This window comes from Meles meles, chromosome 1 (genome assembly GCF_922984935.1).
Source record: "Meles meles chromosome 1, mMelMel3.1 paternal haplotype, whole genome shotgun sequence".
Classification (NCBI taxonomy): Eukaryota; Metazoa; Chordata; class Mammalia; order Carnivora; family Mustelidae; genus Meles; species Meles meles.
The window spans coordinates 43030312-43045281 of record NC_060066.1 but is presented as its reverse complement, the minus strand read 5'-3'; the positions used below and the strand labels follow the sequence as shown (position 1 = coordinate 43045281).

The following is a 14970-nucleotide window of genomic DNA, read 5'->3' as shown; positions in this document are numbered from 1 at the left end:
AACCACTACTAAGAGGTTGCCAGATGTTTTCATCATTCTTTCTACATTTATTAATTAACCTTTTAGGTTAATTAATAAATTAATAATTAATAATTAATATTAATAATTAATAAATTTAGTAGTTCCCCTTCTTCCCATTTATGTATGTATTTGTTTATTAACGTCAGTATAAATTAGTGGGTTCCTATTTTATTCAGTTGGTTGTAATCCAATACAAGCATTGTTTTGATGTTCAGATTGTCCTAGATTTAGCCACTGAAGGCCCTTCAGGTTGGCTCCTATGCCTTTTTGATATGTCTCCATCATTCCTTGAGGATTTCTTTCCTTTCTGGCACACGAAGATTTCCAGATTCATTTTGTACTTTTCCTACATCATTCCTGGAATCAACCATTTCTCTAAGAATTTGCGGAAGATAATATTTAGAAGCCAGGATTACTACACTTAGTATACCCTTTTAGGAGACATGGCTAAAATACACACACGAACACACACGCTTATATACATAAATATATTTATAACTATTTATTTTATATATATATTGACGTAAATGAGTTCATACTGATACTTGTAATTCTAAAGCAGTTTCTTAGTGTTCTTCTAACCTTTCCTTTTGACAGATTTTCAGTACCTTCTCCAGTAGTGAGAAATCTGGGTCTCATCCTCTCTTAATTTGTTTGTTCAGTCTAACAGTCTTTGAACCATACTGCTGTCTTCCATACCACCTCCACACCCTCCCTTCTTCATGCCACTGTGCGGTAGATCCAGTGCAGACTTCTCTGTTAAGAAAAGGTGGGCATGGGCCCTTGGGTGGCTCGGTTGGTTAAGCAACTGCGTCAGCTCAGGTCATGATCCTGGAGTCCCAGGATCGAGTCCCGCATCGGGCTCCCAGCTCCATGGGAAGTCTGCTTCTCCCTCTGACCTTCTCCACTCTCATGCTCTCTCTCACTCTCTCTCTCTCTCTCAAATAAATAAAGTCTTAAAAAAAAAAAAAAAAAAAAGGAAAGGTGGGCAGAGAAAGGCAATTCCGTTCTTAAAGTTAATCTGATTCAGTTAATGCATTTCTTCTAAACATATCAGTCTTGGACACTGATGCTTTCCTAAAGACAAGTTTAGATACCTTGATTTTAAGTCACTTTATAACGAGCATTGGGACAGGGTCTGTGTAGTTGTATGAGACATGTAAACAAATGTAGTTAAGATTATATGACTGTCTTGGCCCAGTCCTTAGCCTGAGCCAGTTTTAGCAGTGCACCTGGAGGTTAGTCATGGCCTAAGGGACCAGTTCAAAATAATTCAACCCACAGGAGACTAGATAGGTTGATAAACCAGAATGCATGTTTATTAGTTTATGTTGACACTGTAATTGGCAGCTAGGCTAAAGTACTTGTATGACCTTGATAATTTACACTTTTCCTAATTGGAAAGTTTGATTAGAACACGGCATATCAAATGTTCTCTTAAACAATACAGAATTGGAACATAATTAGTTTTGTATAATTTTATGAGAGGCATTTATACCTGCCAATCAATAAAGAATTTCTGTGTACATGGGTCAGTGTCTTCCCATTATCTTCCCCCAAAGATAGTAATAGTGATCTAGCATCTTCTTTGTTTTTCTCAACTTTTATTTTGAAAATGTCAAAATCACAGAGAAGCTCAAAGTACAATACCATGACTGTACATGTATCTTTCACCTAGGTTAACCAATCATTAATGTTTTTCCATGTACATGTAAAATGCATGCACGTGCGCACATGCGGTCACACACACACACACACACACACATTTTTTGTTCTTTCTGAGCCGCTTGAAAATAAGTTGTAGATGTATGACAATTTACTCCTAAATATTTTAATGCAGTGCCTAAAAGCAAGGGGGGTTTTCCCCAGTATCACACCAAAGAAATGTAAAATTAATGTAATAGAACTACCTGCTATATTGTTCATTTCCAGATTTCCCCTCTTGTTCCAGTAATGCCCTTTATGCTCCCTCCCCTTTCTGTAGGGGCAGGAGAAGGGGAGGCGAGAATCCAAGGATCAATTTAAGGATCCCACATTGCGGGCACTTGGGTGGCTCAGTGGGTTAAGCCTCTGCCTTCAGCTCAGGTCATGATCTCAGGGTCCTGGGATCCGCTGCATCTGGCTCTCTGCTCCGCAGGGAGCCTGCTTCCTCCTCTCTCTCTACCTGCCTCTCTGCCTACTTGTGATCTCTGTCTGTCAAATAAATAAATAAAATCTTAAAAAAAAAAAAAAAAAGGATCCCACACTGCAATTAGTCTTTTAGTTTTCTCTAATCTAGACCCTACTCTGTTTTGCTTTTGTGGTTTTTGTTGTTGTTTTTGTTTTTATGCCATTGACATGCAGAGTCAGGGCCAGCTCTCTTGTGGAGTGTCCCACAATGTGGACTTTTCTGATTGTTTTCTTATGATTAGACTCAGTGAAACATCTTTTTGCAAGAATATGATATGGTGTTGTGGGCAGCCATTGCATCGTAACAAAGAACACATGTTAGGTGTTCCAGTTCCTGGTGATGCTGAATTTGATTGCCTGATCACCATGGTATTTGGCACTTCTCTTCATTGTAAAGGGACTGTGGTTAATAAATTAGTCTGAGATTTTTACTCTGAGACTATGTAAATATATGTTTAGTGGCCATTGGCGAACCAATCTTGCCTGAATCTAGTTTTAAATTGGTCATTTCAAAATAATTTCACAGTTCTCTTACTCCCTCTACATTTATTAGCTAGCAGTCTTCTGTAAAGAGTGCTTTCCTTTCTCTCTGTGCTTTTTTTCTTTTTACTTTTTTGTGAACTCATGAAATCTTTATTTATTCAATGTATGATAATTGTTTACTGTTATTTTTCTTTTTGAAGCTCAAATTGTCCCACATTTTGAGATAAGCTCTTGTGTTATTTTGACATGTCTCCATTAGTCCTTTTGCACTTCCTTGGTTTCTCTGTACCATGTTCCAGGCTCAACCAATGTAATTTTTAATAGCTACCTAACACTCTCATTAATGCACTGAAATTTATATAATTGTAGTGCCTTTGAATATTTAGGTTTTCTATTATTAATAATGTTGCTGTCAACCATTTTATGCAAATAGGTATGTTTTTCCTTTTGGAGAGATTATTTCCTTAAGAAAATTTCCTAAGTGTTTTTAAATTCCTGGTTTAAAATGTGTGGATATTATTTTATGAAAGGATCATGCAGCTTTAATATTGCTGCTAAAATTGTCTGTGGGTTTATTTTACATGAATTTCCAAGCACTGCTTGGAAAGTCATTGCTTTCCATTTTTTAACTAAAAAACTAAAAAAAACTAGTTTTTTTTTTTTATGTTATCTTCAATCTTATACACAGATGTGGAGTTTTTTCCTTAAAAAGGGAGAATTTTTCCTCCTTAAAGAAATGAAAATAGTGACTTATGATTTTATTTTAGATTTTTTTGGGTAGCTGTGGTGCAATGTTCCGTATAATTTGGCTTTATCTCCTCTGTACATGTCCAGTAAATTACCCTGAATGGTGTTTCTCGGTGTGTCACTTTTTTAGCAAGATGCGCAGATAAGCTCCAAAGCAGTGGTTCTTAGCCAGAGATTTGTATCTGTAGCTTTCAGAGCCCATGCATGCCTTGGTTCTTCCTGGAGATTGATTTGGAATGTAGCCAGGCATTTTTTGTTCTTAGGAAATTCCACAAGTGATTCTAATGTTCATTGTTGAGACTCACCACTTTGGAGATTTTAAATGTTAGTTCCTCTATATATCCCCAATTTCCTGTTGCTTAGAAATCATTCATAAATATTTCTCTTTTATTACTTGCCAATTTAGTGCAGCGTAATAATCCTAAATCAGCAAATGTTAACAATGAAATACGAAATCAGTATCCAGGTTTTCTTTTATTTTCTTGCCATTTTGTTCTTTGTTTTTTGTATTACTAAAAAGAGCATAGTATTTTTTTTTATTATAGACACACTTTGTTTCCTTATATTTTTTGCCTAAGTGACATGATTTTGCAGTACAGTCTCTACTTGTAATAACCGAGTCTGGTTAGAATTCTTATATTTCCATTAAAACTATTTTATTATAACACCAAGAAAGTAATAATAGCCATTTCCCACTGGAAAATATGCATACTAATGTTTTCCTAGTGATGTATGTAAGGAATCTTCATTTGAATTTAAAACTAAAACTTTCCTTTTTGTGAACAGGGCATGTCTTTCACTTCAGAATGGTTTGCAAAGTATTTGCAGTCATCAGCAGTTGCTTGTTGGGTAAGTTTGAATTTTTTTTTTTAAAGATTTTATTTATTTGACAGACAGAGCTCACAAGTAGGCAGAGGGAGAGGAGGAAGCAGGCTCCCCGCGGAGCAGAGAGCCCGATGCAGAGCTCGATCCCAGGACCCCGGGACCGTGACCCAAGCCGAAGGCAGAGGCTCAACCCACTGAGCCACCCAAGCGCCCCTAAGTTTGAATTTTTTAAAAGTAATTTTATTTCATTTTGAAGACTTGTGCACCCCCCCCCCCCCCCATAATAAAAGTCTTCTCAGTAGATGTGTCTGCTTGGTCATAGTCTATAAGAAGAATAAGTCATTTCTAGTGGAAAGAAAATACACAAAATTGAATGTCTTCCAGCTTGTTTAGCTGGAATTGAGTGTTGGGGGAAAGTGATTTATACTGTCATTTAGTAAATGTTTATTAAAGACCTACTACGTGCTAGGCCCTGTTCTCAAATCAGGTTATATATTTCAGAAAGAGACAGGAGAAAAAAAAAGTCCCTCACAGAATTATATTCTAAGTAAATGCAGGTGGTTCTAAGTGTTAGAAAGACAAATAAACCAGTATAAAGAGCATAGAGAGTGGAGGGGGTACTATTTTATTTAGGGTGGTCAGGATATGTATCTCTGTGGGTGAACAAAGCCCTGAAGGAAGTGAGAGTGAACCATGTAAATATCCAGGGAAAGAATGTTCTAAGCAGAGACCACAGCAAGTGCAGAGGTTCCAAAGCAGGAGTTCTCTGGTATGTTCATGCTTAAGAAAAGGAAGGAGGTTAGAGCAGCCAGAGCAGAGTAAGTAAGGGAAAGTGGAGAGATGGATTTGGAGATGAAGGGGGTGGCTATGGCGAGGACCTGGAGTTTACTGTAGGGGGTATAGAAGGATTTTATGCAAAGGAAAATATGATTGAACTTCAGGTTTTGAAATGCTTACCAGCATGGAGAGGAGATTTGGCAGAAACAGGGAGACCAGTTATTGGAATATTACAGCAATCTGAGTGAGAGCTTGGACCCATAGCCAAGAATGGTAGCATGGAAATGAGAGAAGTTCACTTTCTGGATATACAGTGAAGACTGAGCCAACAGGGTTTACTGAGGAGTTGAGTATGGGAAGGGAAAGAAAGATCACTGCAGTGTTTGATTTGAATAACTATAAAAATGGAGTTGCCTCTTCCTGATAAGAAAAACTGAGAAGTTTGAGAGGCAAACTCAAAAAATTAGTTTTCTTTCAGATATAGTTATTAAAGTTATTAAGGTCCATGTTACATTTCTTTGCCATGGTTCTCTCATAGGTGTATGCCAATCTAACATCTTGCCAAGCTCTCGGAAATATGTGTGTGATGAACATGAATTCTTATGACTCTACCACTTTTGATGCATGCCGACTATTTCAGTTTATCTTTGAAAATACTGCTGGACTGCGCACCGTTCATTCTATTTCATTTTGGTAAAGATATCCTGATTGATGAACTGTCATTTTAGCCAAATTCAGTGTAGTTACTTTCACAAATAATAACATTGGTACTCCATTATTAAAACAACTGTAATTGTTTACAGGAGACAGAATCTTCCATGGCTGTTCTATGGAGACCAGCTAGGATTAGCACCTCAAGTACTCAGTACCACACCTCTTCCTACAAATTTCAGTTTTAAAGGGGAAAACCAGGTATAAATCACTAGATTATTAAAGAACAACTATATTTTGATTTACAGTTTTAAAAGGTAATAAGAATGTTGTTAGTCATAATTCTTGATTTTTTAGGTTGTTTCTAAAAATGTGATTACTAAACTAAACCTAAATATCAGCTGCTTGTAGGAATTAAACGATACAGCAGTTAGCAGTCTTACCTGAGTCTATGGGCGGATGATGTGGTTGTGGTGGCAAGTAGCACTTGTGGGACTGGGAAGGTTGTTTATATCACCAAATGCCAGACAGACTCAGTCTTCCTGTATCTCTGCATTTCTAAGAAGTGCTTCCAAAGGTTGATTGGGACTCTATGCCATTTCCTTAGCACTTCACAGATCCAAATTTTTATCAGCTTTTTGACCTTCTAGAATGATGGAATAGATTATTCTTCCACCTACTAACTCCCCAACCATTCTACACATGTGAACACATGCAGACACACAGACACACATACTTGTAACAGGTTTGAAAAGAGGTTATCCATCACTAGCATTGCCTCTCAATTCTGGAATAATAGTTTTAATGCAAAACACAGTTCATTTATTTTAGGTGTGTTTAATCATAAAGATACTTAGATTAATTTTGCTTCGAAGTAAAGATAGTTGAATATTTGACCTTTGGGACAAGAAAGGATCAGTCAGCATTGACTGTTGCTATATGGAATACTGCACTGCTTCTAGAGTATGCAATGTTATTTTATTCTTGTTTTTACTTAATCAGAATAGAAAACTGAAGTTTGTTGCTGCTTCCTATGATGTAAGAGGAAATTTTCTCAAGTGGCAAACTTTAGAAGGAGGTATTTTACAGGTGAGCATACTTCTAGCTAAAGAATTACTAATGTGCCTTGTTTTTGCCTCAGGCAAAAATGAGGGGAAGACTTGATATTTACTAGATTACAGCATCACTTGCATGCTACAGTTGATTTTTATCTTGTGCTTTAAATGGGAATTTCTTAAAACTACTTTAAGTGTTATTATATAAAGCGTATGTTATGTTGGGGTTTAAGAACTCTTGACTATAAGCAAAGAAACATTATTCTGAAGTATTTATCTGTTGTGTTCTTTTGCTACAGCTTTGTCCAGACACAGAGACAAGACTGAATGCTGCTTATTCTTTTGGAACAACCTATCAACAAAATGTAAGTTTCAACTATTCTAGTCTATATTTTAGCTTCATTTTTCACATCAGCAATAATTGGAATGATCTTTGGATTTTCAAAACCTTTTTAATAGTAATGAATAATTTCATAGATATAATATTTTATTATTTGGGTGCAGAAAATCTTGGTATCTATAGAGTTTAAACATATAATGTAAGATTTTCATAATTATTATTTGTATACTTCTAGGCATATAGGTCTTAAAAATAATATTTATTTCAAGCATTTTATTTATTTTTTAAGATTTTATTTATTTATTTGTAAGAGAGTGTGAGAAAGAGAGAGAGAGAGATCATAAGCAGGGAGAGGGTAAAGGGTGAAACAGACTCTGCTGAGCAGGGAGCCTGACTTGGGACTTGATCCCAGGTCCCTGGATCATGACCTGAGCTGAAGACAGATGCGTAACCAACTGAGCCACCAAGGCACCCTATTCCTGAGCATTTTAGAATAAAGTAAAAATGTTATTTTTAGTGACTAATAGATATGTTACTCCCTCCTCCCTCAACCCCCCCGCCCCCAGTTAATAAGTAAAAGTGCTTCTTTTTCTGTCCTTCCATACTTTTTCTCCCCTCTTCCCTCCCTGGCCTTCCTTCCTTTGGGAACCCATTTTTGAAATTATAGTATGGTACAAAGGAATATTATAAGCCATTAAACTTTTGCAAGACATTTGCTTGTCTACAAAAGTACTTCTTGATAAAATGCATATACACACACCATAGAACAAACTGTGATTTCAGTTTTGTTAAAACTACAATGAAAAATGTCATCATGGAAGCCAGATTAGAATATAATAAGTATAATAAGTAGTTATCTCTGGATGGTAGGATTACAAGTGATTTATTTTTTTATTTTTTATATTTTCCAAATCCTCTATCATGAATGTGAATTTATTTTTTTTTATCATAAATGACTTAGATGTTATTTAAAAAAGAAGAAAGAAATACTATTATATGTTTACCGTGAGCCAGGAGAACCAACCCTGATTAAATGCCTGCTGCTGGATGCTCGGCATTTTATCCTTGTTATCTCATTTGATCTGCAGAATAACTGTGAGATACATATCATTACCTGTGCTTCATAGATAAAAAATGGTGCTCGGTGAGATTAGTTAATTGACTTGAGGTCTTGGATCAGGTAAATTGTGGAACCAGTGTTCGATTAGGCTTAAATCCCTGGTTTTTCCATTGAACCTGGCTGCCTCTGAAGTAGTTCACAGCCTACTAGAGAAAACAGCTATATAGACAAAGAATTGCAAAAATTTGGAATGTGGTGTATTTAAGGTGCCATATTGATACAAAGGAGGAGTCATCAGCAATCCCCAGGGAAGTATTAAAAGACTTCTCAGGATGAGTGACATTTGGGCTTATAGAACAAATATAAGTTTACCAGGGAAGCACAGTGGGGAAGGGAATGTCAGGCAGGAACGTTTGCAATGTCAGAGAGAAATAGAATACTGTAGTGTATTTAGGAACTGCAAGTAGATTAGTATGAATGGACCATAGACTGGTAGGGAACAGTGGAAGAGGCCTGACTCTATTAAGGGAAGCCAAATCGAGAGAGCAGAATTAAGACCTCATCCCATAGGACAGTGGTTTTAAACTTTTTCACTGATGTACACTTAATGTTGAGAATGAAGGCATACCCTCTCCATCTGTGTTGTAGGACAAGAACCAGGCAGTTCTTTAGTGTTAGTTCTTTTGGCCCTTAAAAGGAATCATATTTATAGTATTCAAGTTTGGAAATCACATGGAAATGCATGTAAACAAGATAGCTTAAAGATATTTTATTTTACAAAATTAAAAAACACTTTAAAAGATACGAAATATGCTTTCTAATTTTCAGGGCTTTCATTTTTTTTTCTTTTATTTTCCAGTGTGAGATTCCTCTTTCTAAGATCTTAACCGACTTTCCCTCTCCTATATTTTATGATGTGTACCTTGAATATACTGATGAAAATCAACACCAATATATTTGGGCTGTACCTGTGTTAAACCTAAATCTTCAATACAATAAAATCCTTGTGAACCAAGGTAAGACATCTGTATACTCTTTCTCTGAGCTAAAAACCAATAAATAAGTCAACCAGCATGATAATTTAGTAAACCATGAGTTATAAAAAAGAGCATGAATTTTCTCTTATTATATGGTTTTATATCGTTTGCCAAAAAGTAAAATAGTAAGACTGCTGGTATATTTGGACATTTTTGCCAAATGTGTCAGGCTTACTGTTAAGAAATTAATATCATTGCTTAAGTATAAGCTGAGAAAAATTAGTGGAACTATAAATTGGGGCTACGCTTCTTCAAGCTGTTCTCAAGCTGCTTTTGGGATAAATTCATTTATTTTGTTCTTGTATCATAAAATCCTTCTTATTAGGTAATTTTGCAGGGAAAGTATCTTCCAAACAATCAGAAGATATTCAAGTGAGGTAGGGAAAGCTATTACCAGGAATTTCTTACAGCAATAGCTGTTTGTGCAGCCGTCTTATCTAAAACAGAGTGCTCTAATTTTGTGTTTTAAATTTATTCAGTAAACTCGAGAACCATCTTGAACAATTTAAAGGTATTTTTTTTGATGCTGTCTTTCTTTCTTTTTACCAAAAAAGACAGTAGCTCTAGCAAGTGGCTTCTGACTCGGCGCATTTTCTTAGTGGATGCACTAAGTGGACGAGAAAATGACTTAGGAAGTCAGCCAAGATTAATTCGAATTGCTACCCAAATATCACTGAGGTAAGCAAACATCTGTTGCACTAAATTAAGCTTGGAGTGTACAGGATTTTAATGAAAGTGTTTACTAGTAATTATCCAAGGAAAACAGTAAGGACAACTGAATTGGAACAATAGGTAAGATTTTTTAAATATCTGTGTCGATTGTGTACCCTAGTAGAGGTGAGGAGCTCCAAGGGAAGAATTATAGCAGAAGAACCCGAGGATTTTTGTCAGAATTCATACTCTGTCCCTGCTAATTAAGAGTGGATTGAGAAGTGGAGAGGAATTGAATAGCAGTGGGCTGAAATGGGAATGTTAGAAAGACCCCACCCAGTGGTTGCAGTGGGTAGGCCTCCTGTGTGTTTTCACCTCCTTACTGGCCTATGTTGGCCCAGATTAAGTATCAACACCTCCATCTTCTTAGGAAATCTTAACGATGACCCTACCTTAGAGTAGTGCCATGCAGCTCTTATTTCTATTTTTGTCACGGCCGGCGCGACAAATCGACCAGGAAACGTGAGGGTAAGAGGATGGTGAAAAGAAGGTAAAGAGACAAAGTGATGGGGGCAGGAGGGACACTGAGGAGGATGTCCAACAGTGCCGAGTTTATTCAGGGCAGCGAGGCATTATATAGCCAACAGTAACTATCTTCAGCGGGTTACAAAAGACTTTGCTACGTGCACAAAAACCCTCCAGACCAGGCCTGTTTTGCCCACTTCAGATAAACTCCTGTAGGCAATGGCTGATGTTAGTACAATTGTCTTGTAAGAAGTAAAACCTGAGAGTGAAAATGAAATGGGACCTAGTCAGGTCTGACTCGATTGTGGTGAAACCATGCTAGCCGCTAGTGTTAGGCACTTTACTTTTTGAATTTACAAATTATACCCATCCCTTGAATTTGGCAAAATACACTCAACTATGTGCCATAAACAGTACGGGATATGACACACATTATTGTATTCAGAATTTATATTTCTCTTTCGCTTTTTTGGTTTTTTTTTTTTTTTAAGATTTTATTTATTTATTTGACAGACAGAGATCACAAGTAGGCAGAGAAGCAGAGAGAGAGGAGAGAAGCAGGCTCCCCGCTGAGCAGGAGCCTGATGCGGGGCTTGATGCGGGGCTTGATCCCAGGACCCTGGAATCATGACCTGAGCTGAAGGCAGAGGCTTTAACCCACTGAGCCACCCAGGTGCCCCTATATTTCTCTTTTGAAAATCAGGATGTTATCTGCCTTTTTCTAGGCTTTAACACTTCAGTCTTGACTGTTGCTCAGAAAGGGTTCATAGGGCTTCAGTGATTTCATTTGTGAACTTCTTAAGACCTAGATCAGGAAGAGTTTCTAATTTATCTCAGATGGTATATTTTAATATTAAAGTTTTGACTACTTGAGATAGCTTGTGTTGGTACCACTAGTTTATGTTTGACCTTCCCTTGTCCTTATTAACTGGTTGGCTCTGAGATCACCAAGACTATCCATATTTAAAAAAAAAAAAAGAAAGAAAGTTAACTGTATGTTTAAAAACTTAGATATATTTTTAACTAGAAGTGTATTTTCTCATAAACAGCATCCACCTTGTACCCAACACAAAAAATGGAAACATTTACCCTCCTTTAATTACCATTGCGTACAGTGACATTGATATCACAGACCCCAGCAGCCAGTCTGTGAAGGTGAGTCCCATGCTGGTCAGTGCCTCTGTATGTGTTAATGTGATACTGATGCAGTGTACATTATAGTCAAAGGCTAGTACTCCTTTTTAGGTTTCAAATAAATACTGCACTTAATATAATCGAGTCTTAATTACTTTTTCCTAATAATGATAAAGGTGAGTTCCTGTGGATCCTTCAGGTAAAAAAAAAAACAAGAATTAAGTTTTTTTCTAGACACCATTGGCAGCAGGCAGACATCCCCATTCGGGATCCTGGGGTATGCTGAGACACACAGCATCTGCTCCTGTCCTCTTTGGCCAACTTGCTTGCACTAAGATTTTATTTCTTTGGTTAATTAAACCAGAAACTCAAACTTTCAGGAGGCATGAGTGGTCTCTTCTCACCAGGCTTGCTCATTTGATGGAAATATACTTCAACAGGTAGAAAGAGATTCAAATTATCAGTAGTTTATAACTAGTAGTGCCGAAGTGAAGTAGAGAATACAGTTTGGACCTGCAGCCACGTAGGCATCTTCCTACTTCTCCAACTTAAAGTTAAGTGCAGAACTAAAGGCCTCCTTGCCTGGGAGGTCCTTTGTGGAGGAGAGACTGCGTACACCCTGCAGATGGGCTACACCAAAGGGAATGAGCCTGTGAAAGGCTGAGTTCCTTCTCCCAACATCACCAGTTAGATAAAGCCTCTCTGCTTTGAGGAGGGTTCATGACAGAGGGATAGAGATCAAAACCAGAGGTAATCCTTCTATACTTTTTCTTCAGAGAGATTAAATGGATATATTCCCTTCCCTCTCTGGAAACATGAGAGCTGTTTAAGCATTGCCTACCTCCAAACCTCACTAACAGCTTTTAATTTCCACTATTTTACTTTTCTAAATTTTAATGTTCTAGTTCTTATAGCCAGTACTTTGGTTTCTCTTTTGTGCTTTTACTCTTTTTCCACGTGTACTCAGCTGCTACTGGATTTAGGCTTTCATGAACCAAAAGGTAGGCACATAGGATAACTTTTCTATAAAGGATTTTACATCCTCATTTGTATGACCTAATTGGATGTTAAAATTAGTTTCCATTGCCTGAGCTTTTATGCACCGTTAATAGGAGGAGAGAAAAATCCAGAATTAGGTTTAGTAACAACAAAAGACTAGCTGGTTTAAAATTTCCTGGGTAACCAAGAGTATATTTATTTTAAGATTAAAAACACTTCTGGTTCTTTTCTTTAACTATTTTTGTTGTTGTTATTTAAAATATTCCAAGAGTGGTCTTGATAAATTAGAAAATAACAGATAGAAAAGGAATTGAGAGAATCATGAAACTATACTGATGAAGTCCACCTCAGATTCATTCTAAGTGTAGAATGTACAATTCTTTCATCATTTCTTAATTTTTTATGACAGTTATAAAAATTCTATATTAGTTAAGCATTCACCTACATCTCTGCTCTCTCACCAACAGCAAATAACTTCTCTCAGATGTTCTGAGCAGATCAGGACGATTCCTCAGATTTCCCCTCAGATGAATTCCCTCAAATTTCCTCTTTAATACTTCAAAATCTCTGTCTCATTATCCTTCCTGTCTCTTGTTCTCATTTTTAAGAACAAAGGACCTTCCTCTTTTCTTAAACTAATCTTCTACGTGTGCTTGTTTGCAGTATTTCTCCAGTATCCTGTTTCATCCCTAATCCCTTTCTCGCCAGCTCCTCTCCTGGTCCCTTTCCTTTGCTTATAATAACCATCAAGTTGTCCTATCTTAAAAACAAAGTAAAACAACCAAACAATAAAATCTTTCCTCAATTCTGCCAACCTTTTAGCTTGCTATTGTTTATCTTTCCTTGATTTCCCAGCTGTTTACTCTCATCATTTGCAGTCTGGCTCTAGTCATTTTGCTTCTTTGAAAACCTCTTTCTGGAAGGTCAGCAATAAATTCCACATACACTGGCTTTGTTTCTTTATAACTTGACATTCATACAACATTTGACATCATATTTCAAGACTTGTTCTTTGAACTTTTGTTCTGTGATCTTGGTCAGATTTTGGTATGTAACCTCTCCTACCTCTCACAGTCCCGCTTTTCTGTCCTTTACTGCTTTTTCTTTCTCTTCTTATCTCTTAACACAGTGGTATCCCTAAGATTCTTGTTCAGCCCTTTGAATAATCTGCCTTTTTAGGGTGTGATTGCTGAGCCAGTTGCTAAATTCTTCTTGTACAAGATTAATCACATTCCTCAGTTATAAAACCTACCAGAAAATGAAATATCATTAGCTTGACTGCTGTTAAGAACCTAAGTGAGTTCTTAATAAACCCCTCTTTCTTTTATGTATGTTCAAAAGGAATATTCAAAGCATCATGAATAGTTCCTCAAAGTATTTCCATTTATACATGAGTAAGGGTCCACTCTAGTAATATTGATAGATTAAAAGTATGGCATTCATATACAAATACATCTTTATAGTACAAGTAGCTTTGTGTTATATAATTTCAATATGGCTAATTTGCTTTCTTTCAAATATCAGGTTTCTTTCTCAGTCAAATATGAAATGAATCAAGGAGAAGCACAAGTCCAGACAGATGTAAGTTTAGTTTAACTTGTTAAAATATTTACAGTATATTTCTTAATTAAAAAATGTTTACATATACAGGGGAATTATCAAAATAGTTCTGCCATGTATCTTTCACCCAGCCTCCCCTAATGTTACCATCTTCCATAACCATAGTGCAATGATCATAGTAAGGAAAATAATACTGATGTAATCGTGTTAACTGATCTACATACTCTGAATTTCACAAGTTTTTTCACTATCGTTTTTCTGTTTTAGACCCAACTCAGGGTCGCATATTGCTTTTAGTGGTCACATCTCCTTAGTCTCCTTTAATCTGTGACAGGACCTCAGGCTTTCTCTTTCTTTTAGAACCCGCCTACACTTTTGCAGTGTACTGGTCAATCATTTTGGCCTTTGATTGGTTTTATCTGATGTTTTTCCACAATTAAATCAGGTTCATGTAGTTTTGACACAGATACCACCGATATGATGTTGTGCCCTTCTCAGTGCATCATTTCAGAAGGTACATGGTGTCAGGATGTCTTATTTCTAATGATATTAACTTGGATCATATACCTAAGGTGGTGTCTGTGGGGTTCTCCACTGTATTTTTCTATTTGTAATTAAGAATCTTGTGAGGAGATACTTTGGGAGGATGCAAATACTCTGCTTCTCATTATCCTTTTGGTCTCTAATTTTAGCATCCAATGATGATTCTTGTCTATAAAAAGTATTACTGTAACGTCTGCCTGATACTGATTTTTCTGTTTTCGCCATTTTTTCTATATTTGTTAAATGGAATTCTATAAGGAGCTGTCCCTTTGCTCACATAGATTTATTTATTCAATTATTTCTTTAAATCAGCATGAATTCCTGTATATTTATTTTATTCTAGTGATTATCGTTCATTACTATCTGTCTTCTTCCTCACATTGTCCTGGATTT

The 14970-nt window shown here is 36.5% G+C and overlaps 1 protein-coding gene across 2 annotated transcripts in view; it reads left to right on the top strand.

The window, feature by feature from the left end:
• Positions 1-14970, top strand: part of TMEM67 (transmembrane protein 67) — a 51506-nt gene that overhangs the window by 15088 nt on the left and 21448 nt on the right. For both annotated transcript variants that reach the window (XR_006815352.1, XM_045981504.1), the window contains exons 7-15: positions 4207-4269; positions 5561-5715; positions 5826-5934; positions 6676-6762; positions 7028-7093; positions 8988-9144; positions 9720-9843; positions 11391-11496; positions 13999-14055. Coding sequence is in view for 1 of the 2 variants with exons in the window: in XM_045981504.1 (XP_045837460.1) it covers positions 4207-4269; positions 5561-5715; positions 5826-5934; positions 6676-6762; positions 7028-7093; positions 8988-9144; positions 9720-9843; positions 11391-11496; positions 13999-14055 (924 nt within the window). In the remaining variant the exon portion in view is untranslated. The remainder of the gene's footprint in view (positions 1-4206; positions 4270-5560; positions 5716-5825; positions 5935-6675; positions 6763-7027; positions 7094-8987; positions 9145-9719; positions 9844-11390; positions 11497-13998; positions 14056-14970) is intronic.